Here is a 27919-nt window from a genome sequence, read left to right as displayed (position 1 = left end):
CAACAAAGTTATCCTTCCACACTTTGACGGAAGTGAGACTAATTCAGCCCGAGCTTGGATTCAGAAGCTGGATAACTATCTAGCTCTTAGGCCAATGGCAGAAGAAGAAGCGATTAAGTTCGCTACGCTGCACCTGGACGGAGTAGCGCACGAGTGGTGGTACCATGGCCTCATTACTCTTGGTCATCGATCTATCACAACGTATGATGAGTTCACCACTAGGCTCATCGAGAGAATTGAGAAGAAGGATCCTGAAATCCATTTCAGAGAGCTTGCTCAACTGAGACAATATAGTACGGTCGAGGCCTACATTGCAGAGTTTCAAAGGCTCTCAGTCATGGTGACTGGAATCACGGAAAGGAGACTGGTGATTTTGTTTAGTGAAGGGTTGACAGAACCTCTCAAAGGTTGGATCAAAGCCTTTGACCCTCCATCACTGCAAGAAGCCATGAAAAAGGCAAGGAACATGGAGTGGGCTGCTCCTAAGGCCAAGTTTCAGTCAAATTCCCCCTTTCAGAAAAGGGATAAGGGAAAAAGGCCTCAGCATAGACCACCCTTGAGACCTCAACACCAAGAGTTCAAGAACCGCAATCCAAATGTTACCAGATTGGATCCAGAAACCCTGAATGAACTCAGAAGGAAAGGGTTATGTTTTCGGTGTAGAGAAAAATGGTCTCAAGATCATGTTTGCCAAAAGGGGGTTAAGTTCAATCAGATTGAATATTATTCTGCTGGTGAAAGTGGGTCTGATTTATCCGACCAGCAATCTGATTATGAAGAAAGTGAAGGTGATAGAGCCCCAGAAGAATCTGGAGATGAAAAGGAGTGTGGTGGAGTCTTGGCCCAGCTCTCTAGTTTTCAAAGAAACGAATCATTCAAGGTTCGTGGGATGATCAAAGGGCAGCGAATTGTTGCCTTGATCGACACCGGAGCAACACATAACTTCATTGATGAAGTTGTAGTAGCCAAGAAGGGGCTGCAAACTGAAGAGTTTGAAGGGTTCAAGGTCATGGTTGCAGATGGATTTCATATCTCTTGCACCAAGAAGATTTCAAACATGACCATGCAGTTGGGAAACTACGAAGTCAAGGATGACTTCTACGTAGTACACATTGGGGATACTGATGCTGTCTTAGGTATTCAATGGCTGCGATCTCTTGGAGAGATCTCCTTGAATCTGCAAACTATGGAGTTAAAGTTTCAATCAGATGGGAAGAGAGTAGTTCTAAGAGGCATGTCTAATGGAGGTCCGCGAGTGGTGTCATTCAAAAGAATGGCAAGACTGATCCGTCATGATCAAGTTGAATGGGTTGCCGAATGTATGATCCTCCCTGCAAGTCCCATTGAGGCTAAGCGTGATCAACCTCCTGATATCCAGTCTCTGCTTGCAAAGAAGAGTGCAGTTTTTGCCGACTTGCCTCCTGGACCTCCCCTTGAACGGGGTTCAGAACACATTATAGAGCTCAAGGAAGGAGCTAAACCAGTGATCACAACTCCATATCGGTATCCAAAGAGGCAGAAGGATGAAATAGAAAGGAATATTCAAGAACTCCTGGAGATGGGTTTCATTCGCCCAAGCAAGAGTCCCTTTGCTTCAGCAGTAGTGCTTGTTAAGAAAAAAGATGGGACCATGCGCATGTGCGTGGACTATCGTGCTTTGAATCAAAGCACCATCAAAAATAGATACCCCATTCCCCGAATTGATGAACTCATTGATGAGTTACATGGGGCCAAGTTCTTTTCGAAGATCGATCTGAGGTCGGGCTACCACCAGATTCGGATGAGGGGATCTGACGTGGAAAAGACAGCCTTCAGATGCCACTATGGCCATTTTGAATTCCTAGTCATGCCCTTTGGGTTGACTAATGCTCCAGCCACCTTCCAGTCTTGCATGAACCGTGTCTTTCAGAATCAGTTAAGGAAATTTGTGCTGATATTTTTTGATGACATCCTGATTTACAGCAAGACTTGGGATGAGCACCTTAAACATTTGGAGGTAGTGCTTAGTACCCTAGAGTCAGAAAGTTTGTTTGCAAAAGCTTCCAAATGTGAATTTGGAATGGAGGAGTTATTGTACTTGGGTCACATAATCAGTGCTGGGGGAGTAAAGGTGGATCCGGAGAAAATAAAAGCAGTAATGGATTGGCCACCTCCCGAGAACTTGACTCAATTAAAAGGATTTCTAGGTCTATGTGGTTTTTATCGGAGGTTTGTTAAGGGGTATTCCCAGAATGCAGCTCCTCTTACTGATCTCACCAAAAAGGGGGCCTTTGTTTGGTCCGAAAGAGCTCAAGAGGTGTTTGATAAATTTAAGAAAATCATGAGCTCGTGTCCAGTTCTAGCCATTCCAGACTTTTCCAAACCATTTGAGTTGCAGTGTGACGCATCAGGTGAAGGAGTTGGCGCTGTCCTGATGCAAGACAAACACCCTATCGTGTTTGAGAGCAGAAAATTGAGGGGTGTGGAGAGATCCTATTCAATTTATGACAAAGAAATGCTTGCCATTATGCATGCATTAGCCAAGTTCAGGCAGTACTTGGTGGGAAACAAGTTCGTGGTAAAAACAGACCACAATAGCCTCAAGCATTTTATGCACCAGAAGGATTTAAATGAGAGGCAACAGAAATGGGTGAGTAAGCTGCAAGCTTACGACTTTGACATTGAATATGTCAAAGGGAAAAATAATGTCGTGGCCGATGCTCTCTCCCGACGGCCTCATCTTAGCTCATTGTGTGAGCTTACTGCAGATTGGAGAGACATGTTGCTTGCTGATTATGCCAAAAATCAGTTTGCAACCAGCATTTTAGAAGGTACTTTCCATGATGAGAAGTATCAGGTGGTTGAGGGATTGATTCACTATAAGGGAAGAATCTTTTTGGTGGCTGATTCTAAGCTCAAAAGAAAGATCCTTGTGAATTTTCATGACATCCCAGTTGCTGGCCATCAAGGTTTTTTCAAGACCTATAGGCAGATCCGCGAAAGGTTTTCTTGGAAAGGTCTGAAGAAGGAGGTGCAACGCTACATTCAGGAATGTCCTGTTTGTCAAGCGAATAAGAATGAGCATACATTGCCCGCCGGATTGCTGCAACCACTTCCCATTCCCAATCAAAAATGGGAAAGCATTTCAATGGATTTCATCACTGGGTTGCCCAAGGCCCAAGGGAGGGATTGCATTTACGTGGTGGTTGACAGATTAACTAAGTTTGCTCATTTCTTTGCCATTACTAGTACTTTTTCTGCAGCCCAAGTTGCAGATTTATTTTTTCGAGAAGTGTTTAGGCTTCATGGATTGCCAAAGAATATTGTAAGTGATAGGGACAGTAAGTTCCTAAGTACATTTTGGCAGGAAGTCTTTAGAATGAGTGGTACTGTGCTGACTCCAAGCACAAGTTATCACCCCCAAACTGATGGGCAAACTGAAGTTGTGAACAAGTGGCTGGAAGGCTACTTGAGAAATTATGTGTCAGAGCAGCAGAAAGCTTGGGTTAAGTGGCTGCATATAGGCGAGTATTGCTACAACTCTACCTATCATATGTCAATCAAAATGTCTCCCTTCTTGGCACTTTATGGGTATGAAGCACCCAGCTTTGCAGATTTGGTGTTTGGGGATAGCAAAGCCCCTTTAGCCAAGGATTTATTGCAGCAGAGTCAAGACATAATGAGGTCCTTAAAGGATAATTTGCAGATTGCACAGAATCAGCAGAAGTTATATGCTGATCAGAGACGGGTAGAGCGTTCTTTTGAGGTTGGGGACATGGTCTACCTCCGGTTACAACCTTATAGACAGTCTACTCTCAAGAAGAGTGGAGCTGAGAAGCTGAAACCGCGCTTCTATGGACCATTTAGGGTCATCAGGAAGATTGGGGCTGTAGCTTATGAATTAGAGCTACCTTCAGATAGCAGAGTGCATAACGTCTTCCACGTGTCTCGCCTCAAGAAGGCACTTGGACACAATGTGGTTGCTTCTTCACAGTTGCCACCGTTGGACGAAGAAGGACTATTGATTCTAGTTCCCGAGGATATACTTGATGTCAGAGAACGTTCTTTGAGGAATAGAACTGTCAGAGAATATTTAGTGAAGTGGAAGAACCTACCTTTGGAGGATGCAACATGGGAAAATGATGAGATATTGCAGCATCCTGGGTTGCGATTGCTTGAGGGCAAGCAATCTTGGGGAGGGCGGACTGTAATGACCCCTTCTCAAACCTGATCCTTTCTGCAACCGTTGGTCTCTTTCTAGGAAGCTCGGAGGCCAGTCGGAGGGTAAAATTAGGGTTTCCTATTTTTGAGGAGGTCTTTTTGGATGGGTTCATCGTCGGCTTTTTCTGATGGTTCAGAGGGCTTCGCAACGATGTCTTCATCTCAGTTTTTGGAGCAGTTTTCAGAATTTACTATTTTTAGTAAGTTCTATTTTTGGCAGGGCTCGCGTGGCATCGGGCAATCTCTACATCCTGTTCAGTTAACTCCAGGAGCATGGTCAGGTTCTAGCTTCAGATTTTGGAGTTGTGTGGTCAAGTAACTTTATTTTAATTAAATAATCATTATAATTATAAAGTTGCTTATCCCCCCTTGGCCTAGTCCCACAACTTAAAAACATCACTTAAAAGGGGGACTTTATGGGTGGCGCCCTCATGGAGGATTTATTTAATATTTTATCCTTGGCCAAAGTCAAAACATGGCGAAAACTTACCAAGGTGATATTTTTATATTATTTCATTTGACTTTTTGGCTAGGTGTGATGGCGCCATGTTGAGGAGGGGATTAGGGTTTGCCTTGGAAATCGAATTAGGGTTTTGAGGAGGCAAGTGAAGCTATTTATTGGAGTCTTGGGAGGATTGAAGGGATCTTTTGGCAGAATTTGTATTTGGGCAGCCGTCTGGCTCTGGACATGCTTCAAGGAATGGAAGCCTTCTAGCATAGGCATCTCTTCTTGCTTGAAAAATAGCAACTAGGGTGATTATATTCTCTATGTAATTGCATTTAGCCGTAGTTTATCATCAGAGTTTTCATTGTAATCATTTAGGCTTATAGTTCATTCAGTTTTCTGCATCTAGAATTCCCGCGACTAATTTCATGTTTTGTTCACAACCAGAAAATACAAAAAAATTGCATTGTGGGTATTAGTTCTTTGCATTTGCCTCAACTAGGCGTTGCATTTCCTAGGGTTTCAGCAAGTTTGGTTAATGCATTTAATTTTAATGACAAATCGTATTTTGCAGCCAGCCGTACCATTTTAAATGCATTGGAAATCGTGCCATTTTTCATTGTGAGGGTTTTGCAGTGTTGTTTGAGTCTTTCGCAGGTTTCCACGTCACCAAGGCATTTTGCAATTAGTTTCCGGAGGAAAGAAGATTGTACGAGGACGAAATGAGCTGTTGGCAGTGATCCATGGGTTCGCGGCTGAATGTGCAGATTTATGTTGAATCAGAAACTCTCTTCTAAAAGGGGAGTTGTGAAAGAATTTCTTTGATTGTACTCTGACCAGTAGTACTGGCAGTCTTGAACTGTGATCTTGATTGTAATTGTCAAGCTAACCAAACTTATCTTATCTACCTCCATCCTATGGTAGCTCCTCTCCCTGTTGGGATTGAAAGCACATCCTGGATGTCGAGTGTCTTTTCAGTTTCTGCAATCAATTAAATTCGAGCATTTAAGTTTCACTCCGTCATATGGTAGCCCCTATCCGTCTGGAGTGGGTAGCACATACTTGGCGTTGAGTTCCTTCCAGTTCTAGATTTCAGGGACCCTCTGACCAATGCTCGCCATCCCGGCGCCATACTGGTTAGAGTTCTTTGCATAAGCAACTAAGACCCTCTGACCAATGCTCGCCATCCCGGCGCCATACTGGTTAGAGTTCTTTTCATAAGCAACTAAGATCCTCTGACCAATGCTCATCCATACGGTGCCATTCTGGTTAGGGTTGCTTCAGCAAATCAAATACTTTTTCTCAGAACTAATTGATCACTCATATAGTTGTTGTAATTAAGTTGATCAAAAATTTCAAAAAAAAATTGGCTAGGGATATTTCATTTTCAGGTTATAGAAGCAAGGAAGAAGGAACTCTATCACTTGAAAGAGATGAAGACTCACGCATCAATGCCAGCATGTTCAAATTAAAGACAAGTGGGATAGGAGGTCAACATCAATGAGAGACAGAGTAAATACAACATGAGAATGAAGGCACTCAAGGGAGGAATTTTTTCACAATCTTGAATTCTCTTCGGGAATCCAAGAATCAAAGTTAGTACATTGAGGAGTTAACTCCATCCGGGTGTATCATTCACCAGGATAGGATCATGAGCAAGACAAGATCAACCAAGGGCATCACATAGTCTACATCAAACATGATCAAGGAAGGGAATAGTTCCAGAAGAATTAATCAAAGTTAGAAGATTAGCTTAAACAACATGATATAATTTGGGGACATGCCTTCATCATCATCATTGCTGAAACTTGAGATGTTGAGTATTGAGAGATATTACCCAAGACATCAATATTCCTTCATGATAATCTATCAAGTCTACAAGTGCAAACGGAGGTGGCATCCTAGTCACCATTCCATCAATTGGAAGGTTCCATATCAGCATGTCTAGATGCAATGCACCTGACTCATCATATGGAGGCACAACTTTGAGCCACCTACCCTCAAATTCTATTGGTTCACATTCAATATTGAACTTGAATGTAATTTTCTCATTGACCAGAGGGGATTGTTGTAATAAACCCTAATTAGGGTTTTCATCTTGTAATCTCGGCCATTGATTGTGAATCAATCCGAGCCATTCATTGTAAGAGCTATCTATAAAAGGCTCTCTTCTCATTTGTAAAAAGTTAATAGGAGGTTAGTAGGACGCTAATAGCAAGATATATAGATTGGAGGTTAGAAGTTAGAATAGAGTAGGAGAAGAATGATAAGACTTGTAAATGAATATACTCTTTTCATTGAAGATATGGTGAAATGTGTTATTTCAACAAGCTATATGATTTCTACTTCTCATTTGTTTCCATGTTGATTAGATGAATGAAAGGAATCGTGAATGATTGATGATGAAATTCATATATCCATACCACTAGCGACTTGCTGATTGTAAGTTTACCTTGCGTGGTCAACTGGAATTCTCAATGAGCTTAACTTTAATTGCTATTCACACTTTGATATGCATTTCCTTGATGGTGTCTTTGTTGTTGATAGTAATTTGAACATCACTTGCCTACTTTAGGAGATTGCACTAGCTTTGTAGAGTTGTCCGTTGATGGCGAAGCAAAGCTTAGTTGAATTTCATCTAATCGTTTATTGTCTCTTGCATTCTTAGGAGTAGCGTAGTCTTCCTAAGCCCATCCCTTTTGCTCTTTTTTTGATTCTCCAAGCAAGTTGTTAGAATCTAATTTCCAACAATTCAAGAATTCAAGTATTCAATGTAAGTCCCCTTGGATTACCAACAATCACATCAACCAATTGAGCTTATCCACAACTCGAGACCCGACAATAGGAACCTTGGAGTCGTCCAATTGATCATATAGTTTAGCACTTGGGAAGATTCTATTCAAGAGAGGATAAGATACCTTGATATTTTATTTTGTGTTTGATTGTGCATAAAAACACATCAACACTACCCTCTCTTGAACAAGGAAATCTTGAATGCCAGCCAAAGGTTATGATCAATCAAGAAGACCCCAAGGTTTACAATGCAAATTATTGACTTTGGATTCTGGATAGGTTTAGGTTATAGATGTGATAATGCTAGTTCATACAAAGGGACTGACACAGTTGTTCTAGGATCTCAATCAATTCTTTCCCTCAAAATGACTTAGGATTTGCGATTAGGCTCTTTTGACTACTTCTACGAATGCTCTTTGTAAATAAAATGCAAAAGGGGAGTAAGGTTTAGAAATTTAATCTATCTCTGTCTATGCTACCAATGCTAGGATTATCGGTGACTTAATGAAACCAAACCAAACTTTTCTTCGCCATTAGGAACAACTACGCAAAGCTGATGCAATCTTCTAAGGAGATATGAGTGATTTTCAAGTTTCTTACACACATTAACACCAAAGGTAATGCAAATAAATGAGAGTAAAGCAATTGAAGTTAAGCCTAAACGGAGTTCAATCTAACCATGCACTGCGACTTGCAATCAACAAACCACACATGGTAGAACATAGGTTTCACCATAAATCATCAACAATGCCTTCCATGCTAACTTGATGTGAAATAATTCTTAATCTAAATTTGAGAGATAGGAAACCATGCTAACATCCAAAATAACACAGGCTCACCAAGCTTCAATGAGTTTGTATTCACTTTGGCAGTATTTGAGCAACAATTTTTCATAAGTCTCTTATGCCACAAATGAAATGAGCAAGCCTTAAATAGAGCTCTTATTACAAATGAAAGGCCCAGATTGATTTGAAATCAATGACCAAGATTAAGACATTTAACCCTAATTAGGGTTAGTTACAACCAACTATCTAATCATCAACTTTTATTAAAAACTAGCCAATGGAAAGTAAACACCTTCCTTGGCACAAAAAACGAGGAATGAGAACAAATGGCAAAATTCTATGCCACCTAGGATTGTAACAAACTATCATCTAGGAAAGTGTTCCCCTTATCTCTTTCCTTGAGAGCAAATACAATGAATTTGGACACGACCATCTCAAGCTCTTCCATGGATATGCTTGGCATGACATCAAGCTTGAACCTAATGACCTCCAAACCCTCAACACAAAGAGCTTTTGCCATTCTGACTCTCACTTTCGAAAATTCTCCATGAAAGCCTTGAACGAAGCAACATTGTTCAAATGAGCTGCTGAAATAGAATTTGTAGCTGGAAAGAAGTTGCTTTTCATTTTATCTTGCAAGTTATCAAAACTCATATCATCACCATCAAGTACCTCTTGCCCATATACCTCCCTAATCGGCATAAGAATTTGAGCTTGAACCCCCTTAATCATTTCTTCTATTGAACACAATCATCCTTCATCCTTTCAAGAGCTTCCTTCTTGGTTATCAATGCACAATACCAATGGCCAAAATCAATACACTACCTTTGCTTCCATCTCACCTCCATCAATCAAAGCCTACTTAGGGATTTCCTTCAACACACGTAGACGGGGAATTGTTTTATCTTGAACACCTTGGAAATCCTCCCACAATTCCATTGTATTGTGAATTCTACATAAGAATGATGTAACTCTCTCATATGTTTGTACAAATTCTCCGGTAAAAAGACTTGCTTGATCAAAGACACCTTCAATCCATTCCTTAGTTGTTCAAGCTATCACCCTTATCTCTTCAATGCTTTTAATTGATTCCCTCAGAAGTATTACGGTGGGGACAAATGCCTCATCCTCTTGCTGGAGTGGCTTCACCAAACGTTGCATCAAGTCCATCAATTACCTATTTTGTATCTTTAGCTTATTCTTCTTTTTTGTTTCCTTCTTCAACTACTCTTCCATGTTAAACAAAGAACCTTGCAAATCTTCAATTGCCTGATGCTTGGTGGTTAACCCCAAGTCAATTGTGTCAATATCATAATCCTTTGGAGTGATCTCCTATCTTGGCTTATCAACCCTTAGAGTTGCAATTTGCTCCACGCGAGACCCAAAACTCTCTCTTGAGATCTTGGAGTATTTCTTTGGTTTCTTCTTCTTGATGGTCTGACCAATCCTATTTAGGACTATTTAGGAAAGCCTCGAAGTCATTCTGTCATGTCCCCTCCTTGATCATTATATATAGCATTATGAAACACTTATTATTATTAATGAATATAATAATTATTAGCAAATGATTATTTGAAACTATTAAATATTTATCTATTTATTATATATTACTATTTAATTAATATTTAATAATATTCTTTAATCATATAAATGAAATCAGAAATAAATAAAAAATAATAATAAACATAAAAATAAATCCAAGAATCGGTTATAGAGTTGATATAGATAACCATGATCCATTGAGATCATCATAAGTCGATATACGGATGATTCACCATCAGTTCACATACATCCATTGGAATGTCTCCATCTCATATGGTCGACGTATTCTCCAAGGCGCTTAATTCCTATGGAAAGTCAGAAACTATCGAGTAGAGAACAAATGATGGTTATACAATGCTTTTATTGAGGATGGCAATTAGATTAAGGAAAAGCGATCTCCTTTACACATCAGCGATTGCATACATGAAGAAATTGATAAAGATTTATAAAATAACAAGTTAACACCTTAGATTAAGTCAGCGATTAATAGTTATAAAGGAAGGATGCAACTACCGAGACGAAATATAATTAAGATGCAAATAATAATAATTAATTATGGAAGGGTGTGGTTGGAGGAATAAGCCGAATTGTTTAAGTTGAAGAGAGATGTCTCTTAACATCCAAAGAACGCAACTATTCAATCAGCAAGATATAAGATAGGCAATTGAATCCATTCAAGCGGACATTGTTTTGGGGGGAATACTTTAAGAAGAATAAAACAAAGAAAGGCAAGGCCGACCCCTACAGTATGTGTAGCAAATGACAGGCAGAAACATCTTTGTTCATGGTGGTATGCATAAGGATGGGTTTAATATGTATTCTTCAAAGCCTGATAATGTTTTATGCAGAATATCAATATAGACTGCAATACATATGACAGTCATATTTAATATACAGTGGCAGACCAGATCTGACACATGTCAGATCTGTCTGCTTTATAGCCAAAATTATACAATCAACTTATGTTTTTAGGCAGTGGTGGTATCAATGATTTATATAAAAAGGTAATTAGCAAATACATTAATAATTGGTTATATATATATATATCATGATCAGAAAATAATATTAGATTTAAAAGATCAGAAAGAACTCTTAAAGTAATAGTCAATAAGAGGAATAATATATGGGAGTTTATTACAGACAGAAGGGATCAGCAAGAGCCTCTGTCACAACCACGTAAGAGTGGAGGTATTCACCATTTTACAAGGTATAGGCGTATGTATATAGAAAAGATAATTTCAGGAGTTTTATAATAGAAATCAGACTAGCAATAAGACCAAATCAGAACTGTAATTTAGTTACAGGCTGTATCATCCTAATTCTGTGACAGACTTATCTTATTCTTGAGTGAGAATTACCCCTCTAACTATATTATATTCCCTGTTTCGTTTGGATTCGTGAATTTGGGGCAAAAAAATAAGGTAAACCAGAAAGGGGACATTACACATTATCTGTATCAACTTCTATTACTGGTTTCTTCTTCATCCGTTCTCTTAACCATTCGAGGACTGCAGGTTGTTCAATGTCTTCATCCAAATCTTCTTGCTCATGAGTTCCTCGCAAAGTTGATATCATTTCTTCATTGAACTCCTCATCTTAAAATCCCGCATCTAATCTTTCAATTACTTCATCAGTAGGATTTGTAGGCTGTGGCATAGGTGGATCATTGGGAGGAGACTTCTTGACTGCTTTTTTGAATGGGCTCCACAAACTCATTTATACTTCTCCTATCTTGTAAGCTTAGTTAATTCATCCTTCTGCTGTGGTTCACCTTGTGCAATAGATGTTGCATTCATATCTACAAAGAGATCAACCTCTGGCACTGAAGAAGTACTATTTTTTGAACAGCTTGTCCCTGACTTGTGTCTTTTTTGTTGGGGTTCCTTGCTTGGTGCCTCTTTCCTTTTCAACCCACTAGGTTGTGAGACCTCAGCAATGTTCGCTTCTCTCAAGACCTCTATCCTCTGGAATGCTCATATCCTTGTCGTTGCTCTCATCTTGCGACTCCTCTGCAGTTTCATCTTCGGAGGATGAAGACTCCACATTTCCCATTAATTCATGAGTTAAAGGAACATTCCTCTCTTTTAATTTGTTTACTTGTTGACTCACCCATCTCTTTGTGTTGTCCATCACAAGTCCAGCTATTGCATCAAGGTGTATGACTTCTTGAGCAGCCCAATCTATTGCGGGAAGAAGCCTAGTCTTCTTCTTCTCAAAATATTGCTGAACATGCCTACCATCATCCTGAAGTTGATCCGGTACGTGAAGTAATTGGCCAAGTCTAATCATATCCAATGGTAGTCTTGAACACATCTTCCTTATCTCAAAATCATCGACTGCATTAGCCCAATGGTCTTCAAGATGTACTTGATGTCGAAACTTCCTTCCACATACTACCCTAATATGATGATATGGATCGAAGTTCTCCCTTAGGGTGAGTCTTAAGGTTATAATATTGAAGTTCCTCTTCTGACTTCTTGGCCTGCTTGCAATGATGAACACATCTCAAGTGATCTCCCAATCATGATAGAAAAGTTCACCCCGACCCTCTTCTTCTTTTGAATCTTGTCATGCTCAATCAACTGTCTTGAAACCTCTAGCAACACCATCTTGTCGGTAGGAAACAATTTTTTCAATATTTTCCTCAAGTGCAACATTCTTTGGTGGAAATCAGAGGTAGTTTAACATTTTGCAAGCTGAATGGTGGAGTTGGGAGCAAGTTTAGCATTTTTCCTTTCACCATGGCGGACCCCAATGAAGTTTGACATTATATCTTTTCATTGATGGCAGACTTAGGACAATCTCCCGCATTGTGCCAAGGTTAATGGCGGACTTTGGTAGAAGTTTGGCAATCTTTTTCCTTAGTGCGAATTTTAACCTTGTTCAACATTTCAATCAGCAAATTACAAGATTTCAATATTGAATGCAATATTTCAACATCTTGTGACAAAAATGCAACATCTTGTGACAAAAATGCAACATTTTGTAACAACATTGCAACAACTTGCCTTCATGCTTTCAAACAAATTTCAAATAATTAATATCAAGGTTGCATGTAACACTTGCAATTCTTGATGGAATCGCAAGTAACTTTTCCAAATTGAATGTAACACCTCAACTTGCATTTTTCACCATCTCAACAATTTTGACAACATTCCTTGCATCTTTGACAACTCTACAACTTTGACAAGATTGACAAGTTTTACAACATTGAGCAACTTTCATCATCAAACAACGCCATTTGACTCAAACATACACCAAAGATGAACCTTGCACTCCTAGGACTGACTCCATCTCGGATTGATCAAACTAAACCCTCTCATACGCAAAGGCTAAAGACTAGAACTATTGCCAATCTAAAGACAACTAAGCAAAACAACTACCCTAAAAGCGAGAAGTGGGGGCCCCCATTTGCAATGGGGTGATGTGTGAAAACGTCACAACAGGTTGCACTGAGTCAACAATCATCTCTTACATTCCTAGGATTAGATTGGATTTCTATCCCTTTTTTATCTCTTTTGTCTTTATTTTCCAAGTGAGTTAAGTAAGATTCCACATTCTAGTCGTGTTCGTAAGTGTAAGCCCCTTTGTGATTACCAACAAGATCACATCATACTTTGAGTCTATCCAAAACTTAAAGTCGATTGTTCGTATTGTAATTTTTGGAGTTGTCTCATTTATCTAAATATTTAGCATATGAGGTTTCTTTGTTCAAGAGATAGAATACTTGGTATTTTATTCCGTGTTCCAGGTGTCCTAAAAAACACATCAGCATAACCTAAAATTGGACAATATGTACTTGTACTCTACAATCTTTGCAATGTTTTTTGGGGTGGTTCACTTTCATGCTCAATAAAATCAAAATACATATTTTTTTTGGTTTAGCTGAGGGTACAAGGCAAGATGGTCATTCAACATTACGGAAAGGATATTATGCGTTTTGAATTAAAGCAAATCTTGCAACTATATCATGTACCCTTCTCAGGAGTGAATAATTTAATTGAAGACATAGCCTATTTCTATTTCCTATAGGCTAACAGACAAAATAGAGGAAATAATTTAATAGCAGCATTGTTATTTGGGCCCAATCATCATTTCAGAATGGCAATTTAAATGTTATTATTGACAAATATCTAAATGAAATATTTTAAGGCCTATGTATTACTTTATTTGCAAAAACTAAATGCAAATAAGCACAAAACCATAACATCGGAATTTTTACGTGGAAACCCGAAAAAGGAAAAACCACGGTGGGATTGGAACCCACAATATTATAATATTGTGATCAAGCGTATAATAATATTACAAGAGGGGAATGCACATGTATTCAGGCACAATGCCTAGAGCTCACTGTTCAATTACAAAAGAGGGCTACAACCCAGAGGAAGGCTCATTGCCTTACAAGTGATTACAAATGATAACAAGAATGACTGAACTGGAGAATAGCATCTACATATGCCAAATTGCAGTTCCGGTTAAGCGCAAAGGGTCTTCTTCCTCTGTTCTGTCACTCTGCTCTATCATATACCGGAGCACAAAAACTTTCAGTCACGCACACAAAACTTCGCACAATCTCTCATACAATTTTCACTCACTCACATCACACACCAAAATGCTAAAATGAATCGGTTTTATATATCCACACCAACAAATTAAATCAATTTCCATGTCGGCCTCCAAAAACTCGCATAACACGCTACATGAAACATGTAACCATAAGTCGGCTCAATCCGATTACCAACCCATATGTAGACCTAAACAAATTGATAATAAGCTTCACATGTCGGCTCGACCACCTCGAACTCAAAACCAATCACCGAAATCATCCGAAAGATTTCGCACCACATGCTACACCAAAATAACTTTGTTCTTCCTGAATTATCGGATACCGGATCTTCTATCTTGCACAAGAATCAATACTGGAGGCTTGGATTGCGAATCAAACTGTTTCGAACATCCAATCAACTAACTCTTTCACCACAACCAAAACTATGCAACCAAAATGGAGATCTGCACAATGTACCCATACTCTGTATTTCACCTTCCAGACTTAAGCATAAATGAATATCAAACTTCCGGTAGAACAATTTTGCATATACCGGATGTGATCTCTGATCTGAGTTGCCATCAATGACAACCCAAAAACATTCCTCATGCAACAATCTCTACCGGTGCAGTGTCTGTTGCCAACAATCTCCCCCTTTGGCATTGATGGCAACACTTGATGAAAAATGACACTGTAAATGCAAAACTTCAAAACTCAACAACTCAATAAACTCAACAAGCTCAATAAGCTCCCTCTGAGAATATGCAACATTTTTCATTCGTCTCTCCCCCCCTTTGACAACAATGCCAAAGATAGGTATCCGCCAAAATTTATGTACGAGGGTATACTCAATGGCTTACATGAATTTAAAGATGTCCACAAAAATGGTCTTTAGGGACTGCAGGTGATCATCCCAATCTTTCTTCAAATTCTCTAAAATGTTGATTAGAGCACTAAAAAGATAAGCATGCATCTCTGCTCCTCTAAGATCTGCCGAAACACTCTCATTCAGAGCATTCATAGCATCCTGTTGACTGCTCAGCAAGGTATCCAACCAGAGAGTTATCAAATTCCTGAGTTCTCCCACTCTACCAACCACTCTGTCTTTTTCTTGCTTAATGCTCTTGATTTTGTCAAGTAGAGCCATTTCCTGAGCTTCATAGTTACTAGCAAAAACTGATTGAGGGGCATAAGATTGAGATATACCGGCTAACTACCCTTCACACTCCTTAATCTTCTTATCAATGTCAATTGTAAACTTAGGCAAAAGAAGACATGATTTGTATATCTTACCGCCTTCATCTAGTGCCTCTTGAATAGTCTTCAAATCGGAGATCAAACTAACTCTATCGCCTTCAACCAACCATTTTTAAAATTGTCCTTAACCGCATAGCATTAAATTGACTAAGTACCTTTTCTTCTGCTGCTTTCTCTAAGGATACAAAATGAGAATCTACTGCCTTTAACATGCTCAACTTATCGAAGGGTGAGTCCTCTGTGTCTTGCTTAAAAGATGGCAAAATTTTCTCCAGCACACTTGTCGCCATGGATATTAGTTCTTTGTCTTTAGAGTGATACTTCAATAATCTTCACTCGCCTTGGCCTGTGCAAGTACAAAAACTAAATGCAAACAAGCGCAAAACCATAACACCAAATTTTTTACGTGGAAACCCAGAAAGGGAAAAACCACGGTGGGATTGGAACCCACAATATTATAGTACTGTGATTAGGAGTATAATAATATTACAAGAGGGGAATGCACATGCATTCAAGCACATTGCCTAGAACTCACTGCTCAATTACAAAAGAGGGCTACAACCCGAAGGAAGGCTCACTACCTTACAAGTGATTACAAATGATAACAAGAATGACTGAACTGGAGAATAGCATCTACATATGCCAAATTGCAGTTCCAGTTAAGCACAAAAGGTCTTCTTCCTCTGTTCTGCTACTCTATCATATACCGCAGCACAAAAACTTTCAATCACACACAAAACTTCGCACAATCGCTCATACAATCTTTGCTCACTCACATCTCATCACATCACACACCAAAATGCTCAAATGAATTAGTCTTATATATCCGCACCAACAAATTAAATCAATTTCCATGTCGGCCTGCAAAAAACCTCATAACACGCACCATGAAAGTGTAACCATAAGTTGGCTCAATCCGATTACCAATCCATATGCGGACCTAAACAAATTGATAATAAGCTTCACACATATCGGCTCGACCACCTCGAACTCAAAACCAATCACTGAAATCATCCCAAAGATTCCGCACCATACGCTACACCAAAATAACTCTATTCTTCTTGAATTACCGGACACCGAATCTTCTATATTGCACGAGAATCAATACCGGAGGCTAGGATTGCGAATCAAGATGTCTCGAACATCCAATCAACTAACTCTTTCACTGCAACCAAAACCATGCAACCAAAATGGAGATCTGCACAATGTACCCGTACTCTGTATTCCACCATCCAGACTTGAGCATAAATGAATATCAAACTTTCGGTATAACAATTCTGCATATACCGGATGTGATCTCTGATTTGAGTTGCCATCAATGACAACCCAAAAACATTCCTCATGCACTAATCTCTACCGGTACAATGTCTCTTGCCAACACTATAGAGGAGAGGCCAGTGCTAAAACAAGACATCTATTCTTGTCATTATTGAATTCAATTCTTAAATTTGAACACTTGAGGACGAAAACCCTTGGTTGGTGAATTCCAAAGGATGAAAACTTTTTTGGATTTAATTTTGAATTTAGGGATGAAAACCTCATATCCATGTGTGGCAATTCTACTCTAGGATTGTGTTTCAGCTTATGTTGCAAGTATTTTGGTATATTTTGGCAAAGAAACTGGCCAACATCAGCAAATTGGCATTACTTGAAAGGTTTTAGGGAAGCCATACTTTCATTGTAGAATTGCACTATACATGTTTACATGATTCCAGATTGTATTGTACCTCATAGCATATTTACACCACATTTTATACATATTTCCAGCTTTATATCAGCTTGCACCAACTCCAATCAGCAGTATGAACTGTCATTTAGCCTCCCGCAACCCTGTGCAAATCATTGCAGGCTGTACAATCAGTATTTTAAACATTTTTTAAGGGTTTATGTAGGTCATACAGTTTGTAAGACTTGCAAGTTAAACCTTGAATATTTGCAATTGAATTCTTGTCATTTTTATTTGTTTCTGATCTATCAAATACTGTCATAAATGCAGAGTTGCTGACCATTAATTATCGTCAAAATTAATTCTGCTATAAATTAGATCTGGTAGTAGACATTAATTGCCAGAGTTTCTAGAGCTTCATTATTTGCTGTTTGTTTATTTAGGTTTTCATTAGTTGTTGTTCATTCATTATTATTATCATTAAATGATTTTATCTAACTTATTCTAATTGCTAGGTTTTCTAAATTAATTTACTATTATTAGATTTCCAGATCTGCATTAGATTAGGGCTTAGTTTTTATTTCCATTACTTATTTTCAGTTTTATATATAATCAGAAAACACAAAAATTACATATAATTCTAGGGTTCTCAATTAGGGACATTACAAACTACGTGAAGTGAACAAATGTATCTATTGTCCCTGCAAACCTTTGGGAATTTGAGTGAGGAGGATATAATCAGTGAAAGTCTAATGGCAATCGATTGTTGGTGTAAATTACAATTATCATCAAGAGGACTGATCTATTTAGTGAAATCCTCAAGCTCATCTATATAGATCCCAAAGTGATTCAGTGAGAGAGGACACCCTTGTTGACTGTAATAGTACACTTATACATGCTAGAGTGTGACTTAGCATTCCAAAATTAGCCCAGAATTGTCTCATAGAGATTCATGACTGTAGTAAGAAAAACTCAGGAATAATAGTGGTAAACAAGTTCTAGAAAAACATTTCTCCAGATGGAACAAGTCTCCTCAAGGATAGCGAGAAGAATAAATTGTGGTCAATAAGATGGAAGCTTCTCTTGAAGCTTCCGTATCTTCTCAGCTGGAATCTACACAAACTCTATTTTCTCAGAAATGCTCTGTTCAAAACCATGGCATAAAAAGGATGGGTGAAGTAAGAGGGAAGAAGGAACATAATTAAAAAACAGAAAACAGTTTTTTTTTTTAATTCAAGATGCACCAAATTAATGTTTGTGCTACTATGCAATGCCCTTGGTGGGATTCTGCTATAATTGATTTTTTCTTTTTGTTCTAATAGACTGTTTGTTTTCCACTTTAATAAAATGCTCTATGATTTTAGCCTAATGTTCATAAAAAAACCTTTGCTTGCCTTATATCAATGTAATGCTTATTAAGCATTGGACAGAAATATTTCTTTGAAACTGCTTGGGTTTTTATGTTTTTCATATTTTCTTAAAAGTTTGTGTATATTTAGGTGATGAGCAATCCACATATCAGATGAACTTTATTCCTTTGGGAAGGTTATTTATGTTAAAGTCCTAGCAGAGTATATATTAGCATTTACAAATATTCTTATGGTGTTCATTTTGCAGCATATTATTCTCATGCTTTACACACAGTTCGTGCTGCATCTGGTTTGGGACAAAAGAGTGATACAAACAGTCCAGCAAATCAAGGAAGCAAAAAGCCTTTAGATACATGGAAAATAAAAATGCTATATGATGGGGAGTGCCCATTGTGTATGCGCGAGGTTTACTTTTTCTTACACTGGTAGCCTTTAGAAGTCATAGATAGTATTACTGACAACTTACCCAATATTAAATGCTCTAGCAGGCACTGAATACAATAACAACATTTCCTTAAAAAACATTCTTATTAAATAGTAAGGTTTGAATCAATTTTATTTCTTTTGCTTGTAGAGAAAACGTTGAGGGACATATGCATTATTAAAGGAGGCTCTAAGACTGAATACTCTTAATTTTAAGGTTAAAATATCAAGGCTGAAACAGATCTATGTTTCAATAGGTTTAATGGGACAAAGAATCTTGAAACAATACGGAGAGAAGATTTAAATAGGAAGAATTAGGTGATTCTGGCATGCAAAATAGACCTAGGCAACCTTCTAGTAATGAAGGGAAGTCCCTAGTTCTAATATGAAATCTTTGAATTTGTTTAAAGGATGGAAAAAGGTCAAAGGTCCAACAAACTTACTACTAATAATTTTGATCTATCAAAAGGGTAAACTAAAGCTTTCCATCAAGAAGATTTCTGATCACTTGACTTCCATGGTTTGAATGCATGTAGGAAATTTTGAAAATCAATCATCATCATATATTGACATAGTAGAATGTGTTGGCCAATAAACAAGAAAGTGAGAGTAGTATGAAGAACCTAAGTTCCTCCAACTGCTGAAGACTGATTGTTTTTTTTGTTTGTTTCGCAATTTTTTGGTTTTGGAGAATATATGCTTTTTTGTTTTTGGATTGAATGTTAAATGCATAGGAGAACACACAATGCTGGAACTATTTAAACTCAACTTAAATGCATTTAATAACTGAAATTGCAAAACTAAAGATTGCTAAACCAATTTATTGTCTCTCACTGGAAAATCGATTTAAGGAGAACAATTACGATGCCAAAAAGAACCTGATTACAGTAGCAGCAAGCACGATCTTATTCCTTTCTCCTTGTTGAGCTCATCAAAGGCCTCCAAAATGCAGCGCCTATCCTTCTTGATACCCCACGGACCTATTGGAATAATTTCAGTATTTTTGAATGCTTCCACACACAAAATTGCCCAAGCCCTAATATGTACGGCCCAAAAGAAGGTACGGCTGGTAATGGCAGCAGCTGTACGGCTGGAAAAGAGTGCCAATAATGTGCAAAATGAAACCCTCATTCAGCTCTCCCCATCTGATCATAAACTTCATTCAATCTGCCTGAAACTTAGATGAATTCTTGCAAATTTAGCTCAAATAGAACCCCTATGTGAAGTTCTTTGGATGCCACTTTCAATGGATATTTCACCACCTCAATATGGCTGCAACATCGAAGATTTTTTCGTTCTCCAATGGCTGGCTGAAGACAGAAACCCTTGGCTCTTTCTTGCAGAGAAAACTCATGAAATAGATGCACAAAAGAATGAAATCAATTTCATTGAGGGAATATTTATGATTCCTCCACAGGGCTTGATTTCCCATAAAAGACAAATTAATAACATTTAAAATGTTATTTCATTAAGACTTAGGGAAAACATTTAATATTTCATTAATTTTGGCATTCATAATTAATTCCTCAAATGGCCCCCTTTTCATGATGAATTGACCCTCAAGTTATAACATTAAGTTGTAACTTATATTATCACCTTTTAATAAATAATTATCATCTAGGCCAATTAAACATTAAGAACTTCTCAAATTTTCATTATTTTCCAATTCTGTCTGAACCGGGGGGTCAACCACTGCATTCATTGTTCATTCGACTGTCTTACTAAAAATAGTAAGGGTTCCTCTCCAGCATCCCCTAACTTACTATAAATAGTAAGTATGAGAAATTAAGCCCTGTAGCCCACACAAATGCCAAATCCAAAATTACCAACCTCGGGAGGAGAATAATTACCCATTCCCTGACCAAGGCTATGCCTCAAAGGACCCTCTATCCAACCTTATTAGCCTACGAGGGTCAAAATAATAGGTTAAACCATCCACATAGGAACGAGCAAAAAAGGGGACATTACAGTCCGCTCTCCCTAAAATTGCTTGTCCCCAAGCAATCTCCACTGCTCAAAAAGAAACCCTCTAAAAGATCACTCCACTTGTGTCCCATGGGAAGAACTGTGTAATGTCCCTGATATCACCAACCAACTCCTGCAACACCAACACCAATACCTACCGAACCAAATCAATTCCAACCGTAGGTGTCACCGAAGCATAACCCTCAAGAGGAAGCAACTCAGAGTGCTGACAAAGTTTGCTTCCCAACTCTGCACAAAGCAAGTCGTCATCCATACTGTCACGCACATGCGCCACTGAACTGTGCATCTGAAATAGGTCATGTACATGAGGATCAATTGTAAAACTATAAGCACTCCTTACTATGTACACCTCAGTAAACTCCTTTGTGAGCCCTGTCTGAAACCCCGATGCACTGGAAGGATCCCGAACACTTTGATCATTGCTCATCTCAGGACTAGGGTCAAAAGATTGGTTAACATCTAACTCGAAGAGAAGATTATCATAAGACATTGTAGCATCTGCCTCGAATAAGGGATTGTTCACAAACTAAACAATACCTCCATGCTGATCTGACTCATACCACTTTGTATCCCTGGAGTTATGTGCATATGCGAACTCCTGCTGGCTCATCTCACACACTCTAACTTCCTTCTCTTCTCTCTATAGAGAGAGGTAGAATGCAAGCTCCCATCTGTAATCCCCCTCAACACATAATTCCTGTTATTCAATTCAAATTTCATTTCCAATTTAGGTACGTTGAGGGTAAATTCTCCAATGTCTTGGAGCCATCTCATGCCCAAAACTATGTCCATCGCACCCATGTTGACCACATAGAAGTCAACCTGTAACTCATAATTATTCAGTTGTAAGGTGAGATTACCTATCCACCTGGTACATGTGAGGGTATATCCATTTGCAACTCTGACTCTAAATCCATTGAAGTCCTTTGTCTGAAGTCTGCATCTGGCCACAAATCCGTCATCGATAAAATTGTGCGTTGCTCCAGTGTCAAGCATAGCAATGCAACGCTGTCCATTGACCGTTCCCCTGAACCGAAATGAAATCTCATCCTGTACATCAGCAAATAATGCCATAGGAGATAGATTCCCATCAGGCCCAAACTTTACCGAAGCTCTTCCACCCTGATCATCCCTTGAAGTAGCTTGCTGACCTGAAATTTCAGAATCAGAATCCTCATAATATGCCCACATTATACGATTTGCCTTTCCTTTAGGCCTCAAAGGGCAGTCATGCTCTCTGCTGTAAGGCTCCTTGCACCAAAAACACAATTTCTTTTTCCTTAACTCCTCTCATGTCTCCTCATCCACCATGGTTGCTGATTTCTCTTTCTTATCAGCAAATTGTTAAGGACTCTCATCGCTGGTAGAAGGAACATCTTTATGTGAACTCTTGCCTTTTGGGGCTGCGAACTCCATACTTCTAGCCTTCTTCATAGCTTCCTGAAGTGAAGGGGGATCGAAGGCCTTTGTCCAATCTCTCATTGGTTCCAATAGTCCTTCAATAAATAGCACAACTAACCTCCTTTCTGATATATTGGGAACCATTATTGACAACTTCTGAAAGTCTCCTATGTAAGTCTCCAAACTTCCAACTTGCTTGAGTTGAGCTAAGTCTCTGAAATATGTTTCTTGATCTTTCTTATCAAAGCGCTCAACTAATCTATCAACAAACTCTTGGTAAGAGGTGATGCGGTTATGCTGCAAAGTAACCATCCCGTTGTGCCACCCATCATGAGCCACCCCATCCAAATGCAATGTTGCAAACTTGATTGCATCTCCTTCTGTCATAGGCCGAAGATTAACGTAAGTGTCCAACTTATGAATCCATGATCGTGCTGTGACCTTTCCACTTCCATCAAACAGTGGTAGGGTAAGTTTACTGGTAGCATATTCCAAATCCTTGTTTTGATTCCATGGCCTTCTATCTTGCCTTGCCTTGTGGTGCTCTCTGCTTTGACTCATGAATCGGAAAAGTTTAAGTGCTCCCTTATCTTCGGGGTGAGTAAGTTCCATTCATCATGCACCGTCATAACATTATTAGCAAATGAAACATCGTCCTCTTCCCCAACACCTTCTTCTTCTCGTCCATTCCTCAGGAAGGTGGGTCGTGTAGGCCGGTCAGTGGTGCAAGTAGGTTCTTTATGTGCTCTGGAGTCCCAACCACACTCTTGTTGTCATCTTGCTCATGATTTTGTCTTCTGGGATTTGTCAATTGTTGTATGGCTGCGGTGAGCTGCTGTAATGTATCAGCTACATGCTGCTGTCCATCTTGTAAGCCTCTCAAAGTTTTTTTCACTTCTTTGGCTTCATCCCGTGGTGGACTATTCTCCCTTCTATCACCCATACGTGCAACCTATTCGGTATCACTAGAAGATGACCCCTGGTGAGTACCAATCAATCCAGATACTATTTTTCTTTCAGGTACCTGCGGTGGATGCCAAGCTTTTTGGAATTCCCTCTAATAATATCTTCTCTCCCCGTCACTTGGTTGCATTAACAATCTGATTTAAACCCAAAGGATGACAGGAAACCACTCTGATACCACTGTGAAGAACCTAAGTTCCTCCAACTGCTGAAGACTGATTGTTTTTTTGTTTGTTTTGCAATTTTTTGGTTTTGGAGAATATGTGCTTTTTTGTTTTTGGATTGAATGTTAAATGCATAGGAGAACAGACAATGTTGGAACTATTTAAACTCAACTTAAATGCATTTAATAACTGAAATTGCAAAACTAAAGATTGCTAAACCAATTTATTGTCTCTCACTAGAAAATCGATTTAAGCAGAACAATTACAATGCCAAAAAGAAACTGATTACAGTAGCAGAAAGCACAATCTTATTCCTTTCTCCTTGTTGAGCTTATCAAAGGCCTCCAAAATGCAGCACCTATCCTTCTTGATACCCCACGGACCTATTGGAATAATTTCAGTTTTTTTGAATGCTTCCACACACAAAATCGCTCAAGCCCTAATATGTACGACCCAAAAGAAGGTACGGCTGGTAATGGCAGCAGCTGTACGGCTGGAAAAGGGTGCCAATAATGTGCAAAATGAAACTCTCATTCAACTCTCCCCATCTGATCATAAACTTCATTCAATCTGCCTGAAACTTAAATGAATTCTTGCAAATTTAGCTCAAATAGAACCCCTGTGTGAAGTTCTTTGGATGCCACTTTCAATGGATATTTCACCACCTCAATATGGCTGCAACACTGAAGATTTTTTCGTTCTCCAATGGCTGGCTGAAGACAGAAACCATTGGCTCCTCCTTGTAGAGAAAACTCATGAAATAGATGCACAAAAGAATGAAATTGATTTCATTGAGGGAATATTTATAATTCCTCCTCAAGGCTTGATTTCCCATAAAAGACAAATTAATAACATTTAAAATGTTATTTCATTAAGACTTAGGGAAAACATTTAATATTTCATTAAGTTTGGCATTCTTAATTAATTCCTCAAATGGCCCCCTTTTGATGATGAATTGACCCTGAAGTTATAACATTAAGTTATAACTTATATTATCACCTTTTAATAAATAATTATCATCTAGGCCAATTAAACATTAATAACTTCTCGAATATTCATTATTTTCCAATTCTTTCTGAACTAGGGGGTCAACCACTGCGTTCACTATTCATCCGACTGCCTTACTGAAAATAGTAAGGGTCCCTCTCCAGCATCCCTCGACTTTCTATAAATAGTAAGTATGAGAAATTAAGCCCTGTAGCCCACACAAATGCCAAATCCAAAATTACCAAGCTCTGGAGGAGAATAATTACCCATTCCCTGATCAAGTCTCTGCCTCAAAGGACCCGCTATCGAACCTTATTAGCCTATGAGGGTCAAAATAATAGGCTAAACCATCCAGACAGGAACCAGCTAAAAAGGGGACATTACAAGTAGATTTCCCCTTAAATGTTGTTGCAATGAACTATTTTGGAGGCATTAGAAAAGAATAAAATCCAAATCCCTCAAGATTGATTCTATTTTTAGTTGGATCTCAATTTAGGGAGTATCCCACTTCATATCATTATACTTGTCATAAGCAGTAATTTCAAATAACTAAATAGATCTTGAGCCTAAGCAGAATAAGATATAGGATGAGGAGGTATTTTCACAGTATTAAGATGTTTGAGAGAAGAAATTATAGTGATTGGCATAATAAGTATTAAGAAAGGGGATTTATCCATAATTGGGGAGGGTATTCCTCACACAATGTTCGCTAAAAACAAATATTGACTAATTACTTATCAAAAACCTTGAAATACACACTAACAACCTCCTTTATTGGTTTTCAAACAGTATGACAATAGTGCATATTGAGGAATATGTATATGATCTTGATAAACCAATAGAAACACATGAGAACATACACAACAGTCTGTAAAACAATTTTCTCCAACTCTCCAAGAGAAAACCCAATGTTGGGTAAAAGAATCTAGCTCTAGAGAGCAAATACTCTTAGTTTCACAATCAAAAAGGTTGATTATAAATGTTTAGATCATGACATCCATGAGCTTACACAACTAATTTGAAGCTTCTATACCTCTACAACACTACTTTCACTATGGAATATTGTTGTACCCAATCTGAAACTTGATTGTGTTATCAAATTACTCATTGTTATTGTTAGTTTACTAATAAATTGTTGTAGTAATGTTTTTTGGTCAGATCGTGTGTCACCATGTCAAAGTTCAATATTGTGGATTGTTTGTCGATTTGAACTTTAAATTATTAATTGATAATTATTTTAACTAAAAATATTATTAATTATTAAGTGATATTATTGAAATAATCTTTTTTATTTAATAGTAAAAATAAAAATTTAATTATTAATTATTAATTGATATTATTATTTTAAAATAAAAATATTTTTCAAAAATAAAATAAAATTATTGTTAATCAGTAATCACTAATAACTAATAATGTTTAAGTCAATTAGTAATTGATATTAATTGCTAAATAATAACAAAAATTATTATTAATCATTAATTATCAAATAAACTGACTAGCAAAGGAGTAATAGGTGCTTGCAGTTCTCACCTACGTTTATTATTAGTGCAGTTAAAGATTTTAGATTTTCACAGTCAGACATTTTCAATTCTGATGGTTTGAGTCTCCTTCAAGATCCCTCCCTAGGGAAATTGCAGGATCATCAAATTAATATTATTAATGCATTCTAAATTTGTTATATTTTGAGTTGTATAAAAAATGTTGATTGAGAAGTTATAATTTAATGTATTTTGAATTATACTACCATGCTATTATGATCCTTCTATGTTGAATTTGTTATTTATTTGTGCTTGGAAAATTAAATTTCTATATTTTTAATACCTGTATCCTCAAGTCCTAGAAAAATTCATATAACTGTACACTTTACCTATTTTCAACACTAATAATCATAGCAGATACAATATAATCCTGAAATGTATAATTGATTGAAAATATAATTTTCCTGTTTTCCCTTTCTTTCTGTTCTTCATCGATGGCTTGCTATTTGTGCTAAGCTAAAGCTTCTATGCTTAGAAAACAAGTTAAGGCAGTCCTTATCTATAACTCGTAAATGTTGAAAATGAAGACACATATTTTGGGTTTGTGATTCTTAGTTTTATAGGTTGAGTTCCCTGCTGATCTGATCGTTATAATTGGTTGTCATATTGAGTCAAATGGAATGACATTAGATATTAGTTGAGTGATGTAGATCTAGTATTCAGTTTGATGGGAGCCTGGGAAAAATTTATTGGCTACTTTTATAATGTTGTTAGTGATTATAAATTTTTATGGTGTAGGTTAATATGCTTCAAGAAAGGAACAAGCTTTATGGGACGATCAAATTTGTTGACATAAGTTCAGATGGGTATTCTCCAGAAGAAAATGCAGGACTTGATTACAAGACGGTCAGTGCTGATAATATTGGTTCCTTTTTAATCATATCCTAGACATTGTGGCCTGTTTGAAATTTTAAAATTTTAAGTCTGCACATTATATCAATCATTATGCATATTTATGCATGTGGACATGTGGTAGTAGTTAGTAAACTGTCAAGATATACAAAATAATAAATTTATTTGTTAATGAATATTATTGGTGACAGTAATATGTGTATATGGCAGTACATATTTTCAATGTTAACATGCTAAAATGTGACCTCCCAAACTTTGCCAAACAAAGTATGGCTATTAATTGTAAAATTTCTAACAGGAGTTGTCACTTGTCAGAACTGATCTTCATAAGGTTGTCTGGTTGATTGAACTTCGACTCCTTTCAAAATTTGTGTTTGTTTATTGAAGAAAATACTTGCAAATTATTATGACAAAACTAAGAATTCTTGTGTAGGTTATTTGTTTATAATTTTATTGGTTTGGCTGATAAAAGCTTTGTTTTCTGTAAAATGTTCACTAATCATATCTTCACTATATTTTAAAATTATGTTATAAGAGCCTCTTGAATGTTTTGTATATATTTTATTCATCTGTCTAGGGAGTTCTCTATGATTGCTGATAGTTCCAGACATGGTATTTGGAGTAGTAGTTGCATTGGTAGCAGTAGTGGATAGGGCCCATAGAGTCAAAGTTGTATCTAGTACCAAGGCCAGTGGTCTGGATCATTTTGTTTTTTGCTTCTTTCTGTTTTAAGGTTCTTTCCTTCCCTTGGCTCCACAAAGGAGAGGACTCCTCAGTGGTCACATATTTCCCATCGTTCTTGTTATTCGTGGCAGTATTCTCACTTGTGATATGTCTAGGAGTGCAAGCGCTGTAATTGCTAGTGAACTACCATTTTGCCCCTCTAATTTACACAATGTATGGCTACCAATGTGCATAAGTTATTGACCAATCAGATTTATGTGTGATGGATGATGGATCACATAACAGGTAACAAATCTTGTTGCTTTGGTGAATTGCAT

General features: G+C 37.7%; 1 protein-coding gene across 2 annotated transcripts in view; it reads left to right on the top strand.

Annotated features, from left to right (window-relative positions):
* Positions 1 to 27919, top strand: part of LOC131034293 (uncharacterized protein At5g50100, chloroplastic) — a 300132-nt gene that overhangs the window by 75212 nt on the left and 197001 nt on the right. For both annotated transcript variants that reach the window (XM_057965759.2, XM_057965758.2), the window contains exons 2-3: positions 18852 to 19009; positions 26805 to 26912. In XM_057965759.2, coding sequence (XP_057821742.2) covers positions 18852 to 19009; positions 26805 to 26912 — 266 coding nt within the window. The remainder of the gene's footprint in view (positions 1 to 18851; positions 19010 to 26804; positions 26913 to 27919) is intronic.

The sequence above is a fragment of the Cryptomeria japonica genome, chromosome 10 (genome assembly GCF_030272615.1).
Source record: "Cryptomeria japonica chromosome 10, Sugi_1.0, whole genome shotgun sequence".
NCBI lineage: Eukaryota > Viridiplantae > Streptophyta > Pinopsida > Cupressales > Cupressaceae > Cryptomeria > Cryptomeria japonica.
This window is presented reverse-complemented; position numbering and strand designations above follow the sequence as displayed.